The 14075-nt window shown below is 64.0% G+C and overlaps 1 protein-coding gene across 1 annotated transcript; it reads left to right on the plus strand.

The window, feature by feature from the left end:
• Window positions 1-868: 868 nt before the first annotated feature.
• On the plus strand, window positions 869-14075 carry AKT1 (AKT serine/threonine kinase 1). Its single transcript, XM_004698826.2, has 13 exons — window positions 869-988; window positions 8051-8179; window positions 8576-8687; window positions 9000-9147; window positions 9441-9572; window positions 9651-9716; window positions 9998-10066; window positions 10319-10444; window positions 10707-10835; window positions 11000-11214; window positions 11332-11419; window positions 13012-13114; window positions 13427-14075. The coding sequence occupies exons 1-13, from the start codon at window positions 943-945 to the stop codon at window positions 13504-13506; spliced, it is 1443 nt and encodes a 480-aa protein (XP_004698883.1). The 5' UTR covers window positions 869-942; the 3' UTR covers window positions 13507-14075.

Genomic DNA, 14075 nt, shown 5'->3' on the forward strand with positions numbered 1-14075 from the left:
GGGGGGAGTAGGGGGCGGGCGTTGTCCCATGGGGTCGGACGCAGAGGACTACTCAAAGTGGCCTCCCCTGTGATCCCGAGTGGGTGACATGGGATTTTGGTATTGATGGATGCCTAGGAGTTCCTCTCAGGAGGGGGAGGCATGTAGGGTCAGCGGCCAAAGTGTCTGCTCAAGTGAAGTCCAGTGGGGGTGGGAGCCTGCCCATTTTTGACATCCTGAATGCTCTGATTATGGCTCAGTCACCGCTGTGGCCTGGGTGTCCCTCGCCCAGGGGACCTGTCTGAGCCACTCTTTGTCCCCAGCCCCAGCCCTGGGCATGGCTGCCGCAGAGCTGCCTGTAGTGCCTGCAGGGCAGATGAATGCCCGGGATTCAGGCTGGCAGCGCTGTGGCTTTGGAGGGCCGGGGACTTCTATGAGGGCAGGTTGTCCGGGCCTCGTGGAGGCTCTTGGCGTGCTTCTTCCCGCCTGCAGCCTGCACGCCTGGTCTGGCCCTCCTTGCCTTGGGCCCAGAGGAGGGGTGCAGTGCCCTGCTCCAGGCCTGCAGCAGAAACCCCACGGGCCGGGGGAACTTAGGGCCATAGACCCGGCCAGGGGATTTGAGGGGGGTGGTGGTGTTTATGGGTGGGCCGTCTTCGAAGGGCCACCTTGAAGAAGGGGCTCAGCCAGGTGGGAGAGTCAGGGAGACCAGTAAGCCTGCTGGCCTTTGGGGGAGAGATGGGGAATGGGGGTGGGTGGGACATCTCAGGGACATGAAGGGTGGTTCCCGCTGGTGGGCAGGCAAGACGTGAGCTGGTCATGAGGTCACAGGGATGGTGGGTGGGCCATCTGGGCTGGGCCTCATGGACGCCCTTTGCTTCTCACAGCGGCTGTGGACAGCAGCCGGCTCGGGAGACCCTGCCCTAGGAGCTGGAGCGGAGGGACAGCCCAGCAGAGCCCGGCACCATGAACGACGTGACCATTGTGAAGGAGGGTTGGTTGCACAAGCGAGGTCAGTGTCCTGGGAGGGGGCCCACCAGGGCGGCAAGGGATGCCTGGGGGCCCAGGTGTGCTGCCCCAGTCAGGCCTGCTGGGAGCCCCAGACACCCCCTGTGGGGGCTGTGTGGCTGGGCTGGCCAGCCCCTGAGTGGCCGCCTGGCTGAGGCGCAGGGCAGGAGAGCCTGCCAGCTTCCTCCCGTCGTTCCTGGAAGGCAGTGAGGACTCGGACGTTCCAAGGCCGGCAGGCAGCTGCCCAGGGCACTGCCCAGGGCTCTTGAGGGCAGGGTTGCCTGGCTCAGCTCAGCCATTGCTCTGGGCCTGGGGGAAGATGCTGGAATTGCCCACGGGCCGAGCCTTGTGCTCCCCTCCTCCCCTTTCCTCTTCTCTGCTTTTCCAAGTGGACCTGAGGCACAGGTCAGGAGCCTGACAGGGATCTGGGCAGTGGGAGCTGGAGTCTAGACTTGTCCTCCGCCCTGCTTCTCTCATTGGAAGGGTAGGTGCTAGCAAGGTGGACTGGCTAGTCTGTCCATCTAGGTTGGGGTCCAGTGTCCTGGTGCCCCAAAGGATCCCCTTCCTCTCCACTTCCTCCAAGTGCTCTGCAGGAGACACCCCCCCCCACCCCCAAGACAGATGGAGAAGCAGGTGTTGGGAGACACAGGGTTTTGTGGGATGCATAGGAGTTCCTCAGCAGAACTGGCCAGAGGAGCTGTGGGTGCTGGGTTGGTTGGCTGAGATGGTGTCAGAGGCCAAGGGTGCCGTGAGCAGGTGAAGGGGCCACTGCAGGGAGGCCGCACCCCAGGCTCCCAGGGCGAGGTGAGGTGGCTGCAGAGCTGCATACAAGGGTGCCTTGCGCCTGCCTCTTCTTGCACCTGCCTGCCTCCTGTACCGCTCCCCTCACCCTCTAGAGCCCCCTGCCTGACCTGCAGTCCTGGCTAGTGGCGGGGAGTCCCTGCTCCCAGCCAGCATGCTGCCAGCTGTAACCCCTGCACCTCTTGGTCTTTGGTGCCTTTGTCGACTGACTGTTAGATCGCGTGCTGCCCCTGGGACAGTGGGCTCTGCTGCCCGGAGGCTCAGCCCCAGCTGGCTCGGCAGGAGTGTGCCCTCTGGAGTGGTGGTGCTGTAGCTGGTGCTTGCCCTGCCCACAGTGTCCAGAGAGCTCTGTTGAAGCCCTGTTCCTACCTCTCCAGGGTCTCCTCGGGCCCCTCAGAGTGCAGATAGACACAGGGCTGTCGGGGGGTGGCCTGAGCAGGTGCTCTGCCACCTGCGCTGGTTCAGGGGAGAGGGCAACACTGAATAAGGCCAGGCCATGTGTGGGGTGCCGGGCAGTGCTAACCACCTGTGCAGGCCTGACAGTGCCCCGCACCCCATCACCCACCCGGGCCCCCAGCTCACCTGATCACCTCTTTCTCCACGTCCCTCTCTCTGTCTGTTGGTTCACCTGGCCCACAGGTGCCAGGCACCTGCTGTGTGCTGATCTGGGGCACAACAGAGGGGATGTTGGTGTCCTGGTGGGGCGCAGTGGTTGCCAGACAGGGGACAGTGAGAGGGATGAAGAATTGGGTGAAGATATGTTGAGGCTGCTTTCTTTGGGGGGCAAGTAGGCCGAGTTGGGGTCCTGCAATGCTTTGTGCAGATTAGATGGCTGGTGTCACCACCTGGAAGGAGCCAGTTGCTGTGCCCCTGTGTGCCCCAGGGTGGGTCTGCGCCTGCCAGGGCTGAGCAGAGTGGGGTGGCCTCCTGCTGCTTCCTGCCCTGTGAGCCGTTCTAGAAGCTTCTGAGTCCATGCTGATGCCGGCTACAGTCCACCCTGAAGACGGGTGTGCGCAGCCTGCAGGGCAGGACCTGAGCCAGCCCTCAGAGCAAGCTCCCCCACGTGTGTACATGGGTCCCCTTGCACATACAGTCTGGGCTTACTGTTAAATTTCAGGCTGCCCCAGGAGAAGCTGTATGTGGTCCCCCCATGTCCATGGGCTGCTCACATGTGCCCCTCCACATACAGAGGTTCCTCCACATAATGTCCACAGTCCCCCCCCACATGTGTAAGGCCCCAGTGTGTTTGGGGCCTCTGCGTGTGTACGTAGGTCCCTCCACAAGTACAAGGCTCCCGAGCGTATGTGGATTCTCTACATGTATACGTGGGCCTCCATACCCGCATGGGTTCCTCCTACATATACGTGTGTCCCCTATGCAGGGGTCCACCACACATTCACAGGTCCGCCCATGTGTGCATGGTCTCCCCACACGTGTGCACGGGTCCTTCCCACACATACATGGGTCCCCACGGAACACAGTCTTCCCGTGTGTGTAGACAGTGCCCTCGTGGGGGTGGAGCCGGCTCATGGTCTTGTTGGCAGGGCGAACTCTCCCTTCATAACCAAGAACGAAAGAGGAAGCTCTAACCCCTGACCTGGGGGGTGGGGGCCACACTGGTTCTCTGCCCTCTGGCGGTGGGGTGGAGCCCTCAGCTCCCCTTCTCCCTGGGGCAGCGTGCTCGGGGAAGGACTGGGCTCTAGTGCAGGTCTCAAGGAAGGGGGCGGCTGGGCAGCCTGGTGTTGGGTGGACCTCTGTGAATGGCCAGACCCGGTGGGCAGCCCTGGGTGGACGGCTGTGAAGCCCAGGCCCAGGGGGCAGCCCCAGTGGCCTGGGGCAGGTGGAGAAAGAAGGGCTGGTGGGCTGAGAAGGCCCACCCTGCACTGGCAGCCCACCTCCCATCACAAGCTGCTGCTGAGTGAGCAGGCCCTGAGGACTGAGCTGGCTGGGGACGTGGTGGCCATCACCCTCTGACGCTGGACCTGCAGCCCCACCCTCGGGACTGTGGACAGTAGCACTGGTGGATGAGAGGCCACAGGGAGGTGTGCCAGGGGCAGCAGAGCCTGGACCCTCGTCCTCCCCTCCCCATGCTTGCTAGGAACCACCATGTGCAGCACTGTGGCCTGTGAGAGGGGCCTCGATCCCTCCCTGCCAGGACACGCCATCATTCCTGCAGGGTCTCCTTCGAGCCTGTGGGTCGTGGAGGTAGGGGAGACTCGGGCCCCATGACCCTGCCAGCTTGCAGGGCACCAGCCATGGTCCAGGCTGGGTGGAGCTGGTGGTCTTCCCTCACTGGGGTCTGCAGTGGGGCTACCTCTTGGTTTGGTCTGTGGCGTCTTGGCTGAGGGCAAGAGGTGTGACCAACCTCCCCGCCCCCCAGCCCATCCTGGTGGAGGGAACTGGTGACCCAGACAGGGCCCTTGGGCATAGGATTCATCTCAGGTGTGCACAGGGCCTCTCGGTGGGGGCTTTCACTGCCCCCACCTGGTCTGTAGAGCAGCCCCTCCCCTGCCCATGCCCCCCTGCAGTAATAGACTGGTGTGCCCAGACACACCAGATGGAGGACATGTGTGTGGGGACCGGAGGACCCGCAGGCAGGTGATGGGGACACTGCCCTTCATGAGGATGTGACCTTGGGGGGCGGGGGCGGGGTTGGAGTCAGCTCTGGAGGCAGCGGGAAGGCGGCTTCTGAGTGTGGGGCGATTTGGGGATGGGGGAGGCAGGGTCGGGCCAGGGGTCACTGGAGTGAGCAGAGGGGCCAGGTGTGGTGGCCTCTAGCAGAGGTGGTCTGCAGCTGCTGTCACTAGGGCTGGGCTGGGGCCACGGCCCAGGGGAGGGAAGGTAGCCCCTTGAGGATGCCCGTGTGCCCTCTTCTGGGTCCAAGTGGACACGGGACAGCAGTGCCAAGGACAGTGCTGAGCTGGGGCAGAACCTGGACCCTGCCCGTCCTTGACCTTCAAGGCGCCTTGCCCTCCTCCGAGGGGGACCACTCCTGCCTGACCCCGCATCACCCACGTGGCCAGGCAGCCCCAAGGAAGGAAGGAAGGAGCGAGCTGTCGGCGTGTCCTCCCACAGAGCAGTGTCCCTAGCCCTCAGGTCCGGGCTTCCAGGATGCCCTCCCCTACCGGGAGATGAGGGCCGTGCTGCGGTGTGGACCGTCCTAGAGGTGGCCGCAGCGGGCGGTCGCCGAGGGCCTGTCAGCAGCAGGGCTGTGGCTCAGGGGCTGGGAGGGTGAGCGCGGTGGGCAGCTGTCGTCGCGATGGATGTGGGACGACGGGGAGCTCGCGTGGCCGCCGGCAGCTGGCGCCTGCGCCCGGGCCTGCTGCGCTCATCTTGCTGTGGAGAAACAGCTCGCCGCGCCTGGCCCCGTGCCAGCCGCCACCGCTGCCACTGCGGCAAAGTGTTGATCCAGCAGTTTCACCGCAGCCCGGCTGTGCCACTCTGAACCCAGTCTCTGCGGGGAGGCTGCTGGGCGGTGCCCCTCCCACAGTGGGCCCTGGGGCAGGTGGCCACCCCTCACCTCAGCTGTTCATGCCTCCAACCTCCTTGTGCTGCCACAGCCAGGCCTCCCTTCCTGGAGCCTTGGGCAGCCCGCTAGCTCTCCTGTCTGCTCACTGGTGGACACTGACCCTGGACCATTGGCCACCACACTGTTCCAGCAGTGGGCTGGAGTCTTGCTGGGGGACACAGCTGCACGTGCTTACAGAGCCTTGGTGACATAGTGACAGGGTGCCCCGGGGTGCCCGGCTCGGTGGCCACTGGCCCAGGTTGGACACTGGCTCCTCCTTGGCCTTCTGCCCAAGCCAAGGCGAGCCACAATCAGCAGAGTTTGGTGATGGTGACTGTGTGGCCAGCAGGGAAGGTGACTGCTCCACCCCCACCACCCAGGTACCCCATAGCTAGACTCTGACCCTGTGCCATACACTAGGCTAGGGGCCCTCCAGGGACTGAGGACAGGAGGGCCACCAGGGCCTGTTGGGGATGGCAGGTCAGAGCTTCAGTTTCCAGCACAGCCCCTGTTGCCTGTGGGGGCTTGCTCCCAGCTTGTGTGGCCCAGAGAGGCAGTGATGTATGCCTGGCCCCTGGCCCCTGCCCCAGGGGCACAGCAGGGCCAGAGCCTGACAGCAGGGAAGGGCAGCCTGGTTGTCCTGCTCACCCTGCTGTCCAGCTCTCTCCCTGTGTGGATGGGAGCATGAGGTCACATCACAGGGACTGCAGGTGGGCAATGAGTGCAGAAGCCTGGTAGGGCTTCTGCAACTGGAGCCAGAAGGCCCGGGGACACGTGCATCTGATCCCTGACCTCGGTTGTGGGACTGTCCCATGTGGCCGCATGGACTTGACCCTGCTTCCATATCTCCAGGGGTCTGGGGGCCATTGAGAGAAGAGGTCCTGACCCAGGACGAGCCCTTGCCCCCCAGAGTAGAGTTTGTGAGACCCCAGCAGGTGGAGGTGACTTCAGGGCAGTGGGGGGAGCTGGCCAGGGTATGCATCCAGGCACGGTGGGCACGGCCCCGGGTGGGCGTGCCACGTGCGGGCTCTGTGGGTGCAGCAGTTGGTGAACCGAGATGGATTTTTGGCGTGGCGGCAGCTCATTGCCTTCACGCACTTAGCATCCGGGGGAGCGGCAGCTGTGGCAGGGGGGATACTCCATCAGGCGGACAGCTCCAGACTGGTGCCAGGCGGGTGGGAGTGCAGGGTGGTGGGTGGCAGGGGGGGTACTCCATCAGGCGGACAGCTCCAGACTGGTGCCAGGCGGGTGGGAGTGCAGGGTGGTGGGTGGCAGCGGGGGGTACCCCCCCAACAGAGCATTCAGCTTACTCCCACCCAGAGCCGCAGCTGTGGGGTGGGGGGCATGCGGTTGAGGGAGGCAGCCGTGGCAGGGCTAGGGCCAAGGGGCAACTGTGGGGTGGCCTGTGACCAAGAGGGCAGCAGTGGTGGGGACCTGTGGCTGAGTGGGCAGCTGTGGGGGGCTCAGGGCCCCTGCCTGCGTGCTGTGGCATCCACAGGCCTTGATGTCTACGCCTTGTGGTGGTGACCATGGAGAAGGGGACAGGGGCCCTGCAGCCCCCAGCCAGCATTGCTGAAGGCAACACACTGTGTGTCAGTGCCCCCGCTGCTCCATTGGCTGAGCCCACCCCCAGGCACCCTGTGGAGCAAGCCGTCGGGGGGCTGGGCTGGGGGCTTTTGAGGATGGTGGTCCCGGGTCAAGTGGCTTCAGTCATATCCATCCTGGTGGGTTCCTGGCCCCACGGGCTGTGGGTCCGGTGGGGGTGGAGCCTAGAGGGGAGCACTCCGCCTGCTCCCCTCTCCCACAGCCTGGGAGGGATGGTACAGAGATCCTGAGTATGGAGCGGGGCAGCTGCCTTTGTTCCCTTGTCCACCCTGTGGACCTGGTGTGCCCTCTGCATTGACCCTCACCCTTCCCACCCCCTTGGTCAGTGGCTCCATGGAGCTGCCTCCTAATGACAGGTTCCCTGGTCCATGCTGTGGACCTGGTGTGCCCTCTGCATTAGGGAGGGCAGGGGGTGGGTTGCTGCCCGCCGGGACCCTCACCCTTCTCACACATGGAGCTGCCTCCTAATGACAGGTTCCCTGTTGCTCAAACTCCTAGCTCGGCAAAATGTAAATGGGACGTTTCTCCCGGTGTCAGTATGAAAAATGACGGTGGCGGGGACACCGCCGAGGACAGCTGCTCGCATCCTGGAGCGTGGGCGCTGTTTGCGCTGAGGTTGCAGACCTCCCGGGAAACTTTCCTTCGGAGCTGGGAGCCCAAGGGGCGGGCCTCGCAGCCCCCAGGCTGCCGAGCAGGTGGCCACTGGCCCTTGGCCCTCGCCCACCTCTCTCCCCACCTAGCTTCCCAGGTGGGATCAGGGTGGGGCTCAGGGCTCATGTACAATGCAGGCTGCATCCCGGTGCCCAGCACAGTCACATCCCCGAGTCCATCTGTCCACTGGGTGAGCCCCGACCTTCAAGGTGGCACAGGGTCCATAGCCAAGGCTGGCACTGCGCTCTTTTATCCGGGGGGGGGGGGGGGGGGGGGGGGGGCGCTGGCTTTAGGGCCAGGGCAGTTCTAGGCCTCCCAGCACAGCCAGTAGAGTGCTGGCTGGGTGGCCTCGTCCACCTGTGCCCTTCCACGGGGATGCGATAGTCCTGCAGTTCCGTGGGCTTGGGTTTTGGGCATTTCTGCTAGTGGCTGTCGATGGTGGCCGGGCGGGTGGGAGGGACACGCCTGTGTGGGCTCCCCCTCACGGCCACATTACCCCAGGAGAGTACATCAAGACGTGGCGGCCTCGGTACTTCCTGCTTAAGAATGACGGCACGTTCATTGGCTATAAGGAGCGACCACAGGATGTGGACCAGCGGGAGGCCCCCCTCAACAACTTCTCCGTGGCTCGTGAGTGACTCCATGCCCAGGGTGCTCTAGTTGAGGGGGGCATCTGGGGCACATTCAGGCCAGCTCTACCCTCATGGCTGTGGGTCTTGGGGGCCAGGGCCTGGTCCTGGTCCCTTCCTTGAAGTCTGACCTCACGTGAGGCCTGCCGGGAGGGGGAAGCGGGCGCAGGGCTGTGTGCTGGGGCGGTTCTGGCTCCTTCCATCAGAACCACTCTTGTCCTGCCCAGTGAGACTGGCCTTGTGTGAGAGGAGCTGCCAGGAGGTCGGGGGCGGGTGGCCGCAGCCCAGGGGCCAATATCTGCAGAGCCAGGACGTGAGGGCCCCGGGCAGGTGGCAGGTGGGCTGAGCCCCTGAAGCGGGGCGTTGGGACAGGAGCTCAGTTGCGTGGCACCCCCAGAATGCCAGCTGATGAAGACAGAGCGGCCCAGGCCCAACACCTTCATCATCCGCTGCCTGCAGTGGACCACGGTCATCGAGCGCACCTTCCACGTGGAGACCCCTGAGGAGCGGTTGGTGCCCAGCATGGGGGCCGGGGAGGCTGAGAGGAGAGGAGGCTCAGGGAGGGAGCCTACCAGGAAGGCAGATCGACTAGGGGTGGCTGTGAGGGGAAAGGCTGAGGGAGGGGGCTGCTGGGGGCCGTGGGAGGGCAGGTGGGGAGGAGAGGCTGTGAGGACAACTCCATGAGGAGGAGGCTGAAGGGGGGAGACTGAGCACAGGCACCGTGAGGATGGGGTACGGAGAAGGGGGCTGTGAGGGGGAGCGTGCTGCAGGGCAAGGGTCCGTGAGCTCCCTGGCATCTTGGGGTCACCTGTCGCCCTCAGGGAGGAGTGGACCACGGCCATCCAGACGGTGGCAGATGGGCTCAAGAAGCAGGAGGAGGAGATGATGGATTTCCGGTCAGGCTCACCCAGCGACACCTTGGGGGCTGAGGAGATGGAGGTGTCCCTGGCCAGGCCCAAGCACCGTGTGGTAAGTCCCCTGGTCCTTCTGGCCAGTCGGTCCCCTCAGGCTCCTGTTAGTCCCCTTTGCTGTGGGGATGGAGGTATCCCTGGTCCCTCATGTAGGGCACCTGCAGGCCCTGCTTGCTCTGGACGCCTCCCGGTCGGCCTTGACCAACATCCACTGCAGACCTCAAGTGGCCACCCAGCTTCTCGCCCAGACCTGAAGGCCCCACGTTCTCCCAGAGCCCCGTTCCCATCACCCGGCCCCCAGCCTGCTTGGTGGCTCGGGATAGCCCTGACCCTGTCCGCCTGCTGCCGCAGACCATGAATGAGTTTGAGTACCTGAAGCTCCTGGGCAAAGGCACCTTTGGGAAGGTGATTCTGGTGAAGGAGAAGGCCACCGGCCGTTACTACGCCATGAAGATCCTGAAAAAGGAGGTCATTGTGGCCAAGGTGGGGGTGCCAGCACCGGGACGGGGGATGGGGGACGGGGTGGTTGGGGCCCTGGCTCGAGTCCTACCTATCTTGCAGGACGAGGTGGCACACACGCTCACTGAAAACCGTGTCCTTCAAAACTCCAGGCACCCCTTCCTGACGGTGAGGGACCCCTGTTCCTGGAGCCGGCCTGGGCAGGGAGAAGGGTGGGGGGCAGGGGTCCTATCCCCGAGGGACCTCCCCCAAGAGGTGTCTGAGGAAACCCCTTAGTATTCAGGGACCAAGCCCCAGCTGGAGCCACTGGGGGGAGAGGGCAGGACACATCTCACCTGCACTCCCTCCCCTGGGGAAGCCAGTCTCCCGGGGGTCTATGTCCCTCCCCCCACTGCCCGTCGAGGCTCTGTGCTGCCCGGGCCGTGGTCCCAGCCCTGCTGTCCTTCCAGGCCCTGAAGTACTCCTTCCAGACACATGACCGTCTCTGCTTCGTCATGGAGTACGCCAATGGGGGCGAGGTAGGGTGCTATGCCCACGGGAGTGCTTGACCTGCTCTGAGCTTGGGCCTTCCACCCTGTCCCCCAGAGTGGCACCTACAGGCGGTGTCAGGGATGCTGGGGAATTTGCCCCGGGACCTCGCAGCCCTGCCGGCATACTCTGACCACTTCCACATACCCAGTGTGGTGCACCTGACTCCCTGTTCGTACCCATGATGGGGATGTCCTCACCCTGTCCCCTGGTGGGCTGACCCGAGCCCCCCACTCCTGCAGCTGTTCTTCCACCTGTCTCGGGAGCGAGTCTTCTCCGAGGACCGGGCCCGCTTCTATGGTGCGGAGATCGTCTCAGCCCTAGACTACCTGCACTCAGAGAAGAATGTGGTCTACAGGGACCTCAAGGTGGGCGGGTGACGGAAGACAGGTGGACAGGGACTCAGGCGGGCGGGCCAGTGGGCAGAGGACAGGTGGACAGGGACTCAGGCAGGCCAGGGGACAGAGGACAAGTGGACAGGGATCTCAAGGTGGGGGGGACAGACAGGTAGATAAGGAACCTCAAGGTAGGTCAGGGGACATAAGAGGGACAGGGACTCAGGCAGGACAGAGGGCAGGGACAGGCTCAGAGGGGGCACACCAGCCCCGTGCTCACCGGTGGTCCTGGCAGCTGGAGAACCTCATGCTGGACAAGGACGGGCACATCAAGATCACGGACTTTGGGCTCTGCAAGGAGGGCATCACGGACGGAGCCACCATGAAGACCTTCTGCGGCACACCGGAGTACCTGGCCCCCGAGGTGCGCCCCACCCCTGCGGGAGAGTGCGGGGTCCCGGGTCCCGCCCCCATGGAGGGTGGGGCACAGCGCCCCTGCCACCCTTGTCCCCTTCCTGTGGAACTGCCCTCACCTGTGCTGGCTCCACCCCCGGAGGGCGGGCGCGCCCTGACGGCCTCTCCGCGCAGGTGCTGGAGGACAACGACTACGGGCGCGCCGTGGACTGGTGGGGGCTGGGCGTGGTCATGTACGAGATGGTGTGCGGCCGCCTGCCCTTCTACAACCAGGACCACGAGAAGCTCTTTGAGCTCATCCTCATGGAGGAGATCCGCTTCCCGCGCACGCTCGGGCCCGAGGCCAAGTCCTTACTCTCGGGGCTGCTCAAGAAGGATCCCAAGCAGAGGTGGGTCCCAGCTAGGGCCGGCCGTGTCTGGACTCAGGCGGCCACAGTGCCTGCAGGGGCTGAGGGTGGGGGTTGGGGCGCCTGCAGGGCCTGTCCCCATGGCCTCGCTTCCTCTAGGCTCGGTGGGGGCGCCGAGGATGCCAAGGAGATCATGCAGCACCGCTTCTTCGCCAACATTGTGTGGCAGGACGTGTATGAGAAAAAGGTAGGTGCCCTTGGCCACCACCACACCCTCCGCCCCACACTCACACAGGCACCCCACTCGCCAGAGCACTGACCCAGCGCATGGTGCATGGCCAGCGACTCGGGCCTGGCTCACAGCGGCCTGCACTGGCTCCCCAAAGCTGTCAGTCTGAGGGAGCAGACAACCTCGTCGTTCTCCCGCGGAGAGGCTGGTGTGTTTGAAATGCCAGCCTTGCAGGGAGCAGCCCAATGCTTACCCAACAGCAGCACCAGACCCGCTCCAGCCACTCAGGCCTGCACTTGTACCCCCACTTCACTGCCTCTTCACACAGGAGCGCCTGCCGGGCACCCCCAGCCCTGAGCGCAGACCCCTCCCACCGGCCGGGCACCCCATCCCTGAGCGCAGACCCCTCCCACCGGCCGGGCTCCTGTGCTGGAAGCAGTCTTGCAGGAGGCATGCCACCTGCAGGGCCAGTCACTGGGTGTCACCTCCGGGTCTGTCTCGGTGTCGTCGCCTCAGGGCCTGTTTTGGGGGTGTTGACTAGAGGCCTGTCTCTGGGGGTACCGCCTGCAGGGCCAGTCTCAGGGGCTTCCTCTACACACCCTGCACTTCATAGTATCTATCCCTTGTGTCCAGGCTGGGCAAGGCTTTTCTGGCAGGTGGTTTGTGAACGTGGCAGGGCTGGGACCTGGATCAGGACTCAGCCAACTTCTCTGCCCTCAGATGGATGCCCTGGTGCTGGGGGATTTTAGGGATCAGTGGCTGGGGCATGGAGCTAGGCTCCCAGTGGGACGGCACTTTCAGGGAGGAGGCCTTGCTCCTGAGTCCCATCTCCACCATCCATGGATGAGTAGGGATGGGTCCTTAGAGGCCCCAGGACACCTCTTGGCTCAGCCTTGACAGTACAGTTCCTTGGTGTCTTGGGGAGCTGGTCAAGCCCAGGGTACCATGAGCTCCATGGTGACAGAGCCTGTGCTGGGAGACCCTCTCTGTAGGCTGTGGGACCTCTGTCCTAGTTTTGCCACCTGAGTTGGCATGTGTGTCACTCCATATTTCAGGAGAGGCACAGATTCACCTGGGCCCACTTGCTGGCCTGTGGGTAGGGGAACCTATAGATGCCATTCAGCCCCTCCTGTTTGCATGAATGACCCCTGTGACCAGGCTGAGATTCTGGCAGGAAGAGGGGGCATGTTGTAGGTAGAGCTGGGGACCACCCCACCAGCACTTGTTTGCTCCCATCTCTTGCCCGCTTCCAGGGAGTCTTGCCCATTGTCCTGCGTTAGTAGGGTCTTGCAGAGCCGGGATGCGCAGTACCTCTTGCCACCTGCAGGGGCTGCTGCAACCCAGCTGAGCCATCTTACCCCTGGGCTGATGAGAACATTCAGCACCCCAGAAAGCCCCCTCTGGTGCTGTCTTGAGGTGCAGGCCCCCCTACCCCCCAGCTCTGCCATAGGATGGCTCAGCACACCCTCCTCCACTCCAGTGCTGCCTGGACACTGTCCAGTGGGAGCACCCACCCTGCACTGTCCTCCCACTGAAGGCTCGGCTCGGGTTGTAGGAGGCACTGCCCAGTGGACCGCCTCAGTTCTGTCTCCTTCCCTCTGCCCTCCCAGCTCAGCCCGCCCTTCAAGCCCCAGGTCACGTCAGAGACGGACACCCGGTATTTCGATGAGGAGTTCACGGCCCAGATGATCACCATCACCCCACCAGATCAAGGTGAGGCGGGGCGGCAGCAGGGAACAGGCCCGTGCTGCCCCTCCCCAGGGCAATGGGGGAGGACCCCCTCCCCAGCTGGTGTAGTGTCCTCCCAGCTGCCTTGGCCATGGACCTGAGTCCCACTCACGGCGACCCAGTGAGACAGCACTGCTGTTTTCACGGAGGCGGGAGGCCGCACCCTGCTGCCTGGCCACTTAGCACCCCACGCTTAGCCACCAGGGCCTCTGTTATGGGCTTCAGATGGGACCCCGTGTGGGGGTGGCGTGGTCAGAAGGCAGGCAGGGGCCCTGACGCAGCAGCTCTGCCCTGCAGATGACAGCATGGAGTGCGCAGACAGCGAGCGCCGACCCCACTTCCCGCAGTTCTCCTACTCGGCCAGCGGCACGGCCTGACCAGGCGGCAGGCATGGCCTGGACTGGGCCGGAGGCATGCCAACCCCACCCCCCTGCGCCACGTGGTGTACTCTCTCGAGCAGCTACCTGCGAGCTGGTCCGGAAGCTGCGGCCCTGCGGGTTTTCTTAATTTATTTCATCCAGGTTGTGCTCCAGCCAACAGGGAGATCTCTGGGAAGAGGGAGATCTCCGGGAACAGGTCCCAGGTCTGGCCTGTCCCTGTCCCGCACTTAGGCCACGCTCCCTGGGCTGCCGAGGCCCAGCCCAAATCTTAGAGACAGGAATGGCTCGCGGCCCGCCTTCCCGTTATGTCCTACTGTTACTGCCCCCTCCCACCCCCACCCAAGACCCCCACATAGCACTTGTCCTTCTTAGAGGCTTCTGTTTCCACTGGGCGTAGCGCCCACCCCATCCAGGCTGACCCTTCTGAAGGGGGCCCAACCCTCCACGCCCCAGTTGGCCACCCATGTTGCTCCCTGGCGTTTTTTTACAACATTCAACTTTAGTATTTTTATTATACTATGAAGCTCTTCCTCCAAATTCTTCAATAAAAACAGCTTTTCAAGTTG

The sequence above is a fragment of the Echinops telfairi genome, unplaced genomic scaffold, assembly GCF_000313985.2.
Source record: "Echinops telfairi isolate 266 unplaced genomic scaffold, ASM31398v2 ScPeMD7_18;HRSCAF=68, whole genome shotgun sequence".
Classification (NCBI taxonomy): domain Eukaryota; kingdom Metazoa; phylum Chordata; class Mammalia; order Afrosoricida; family Tenrecidae; genus Echinops; species Echinops telfairi.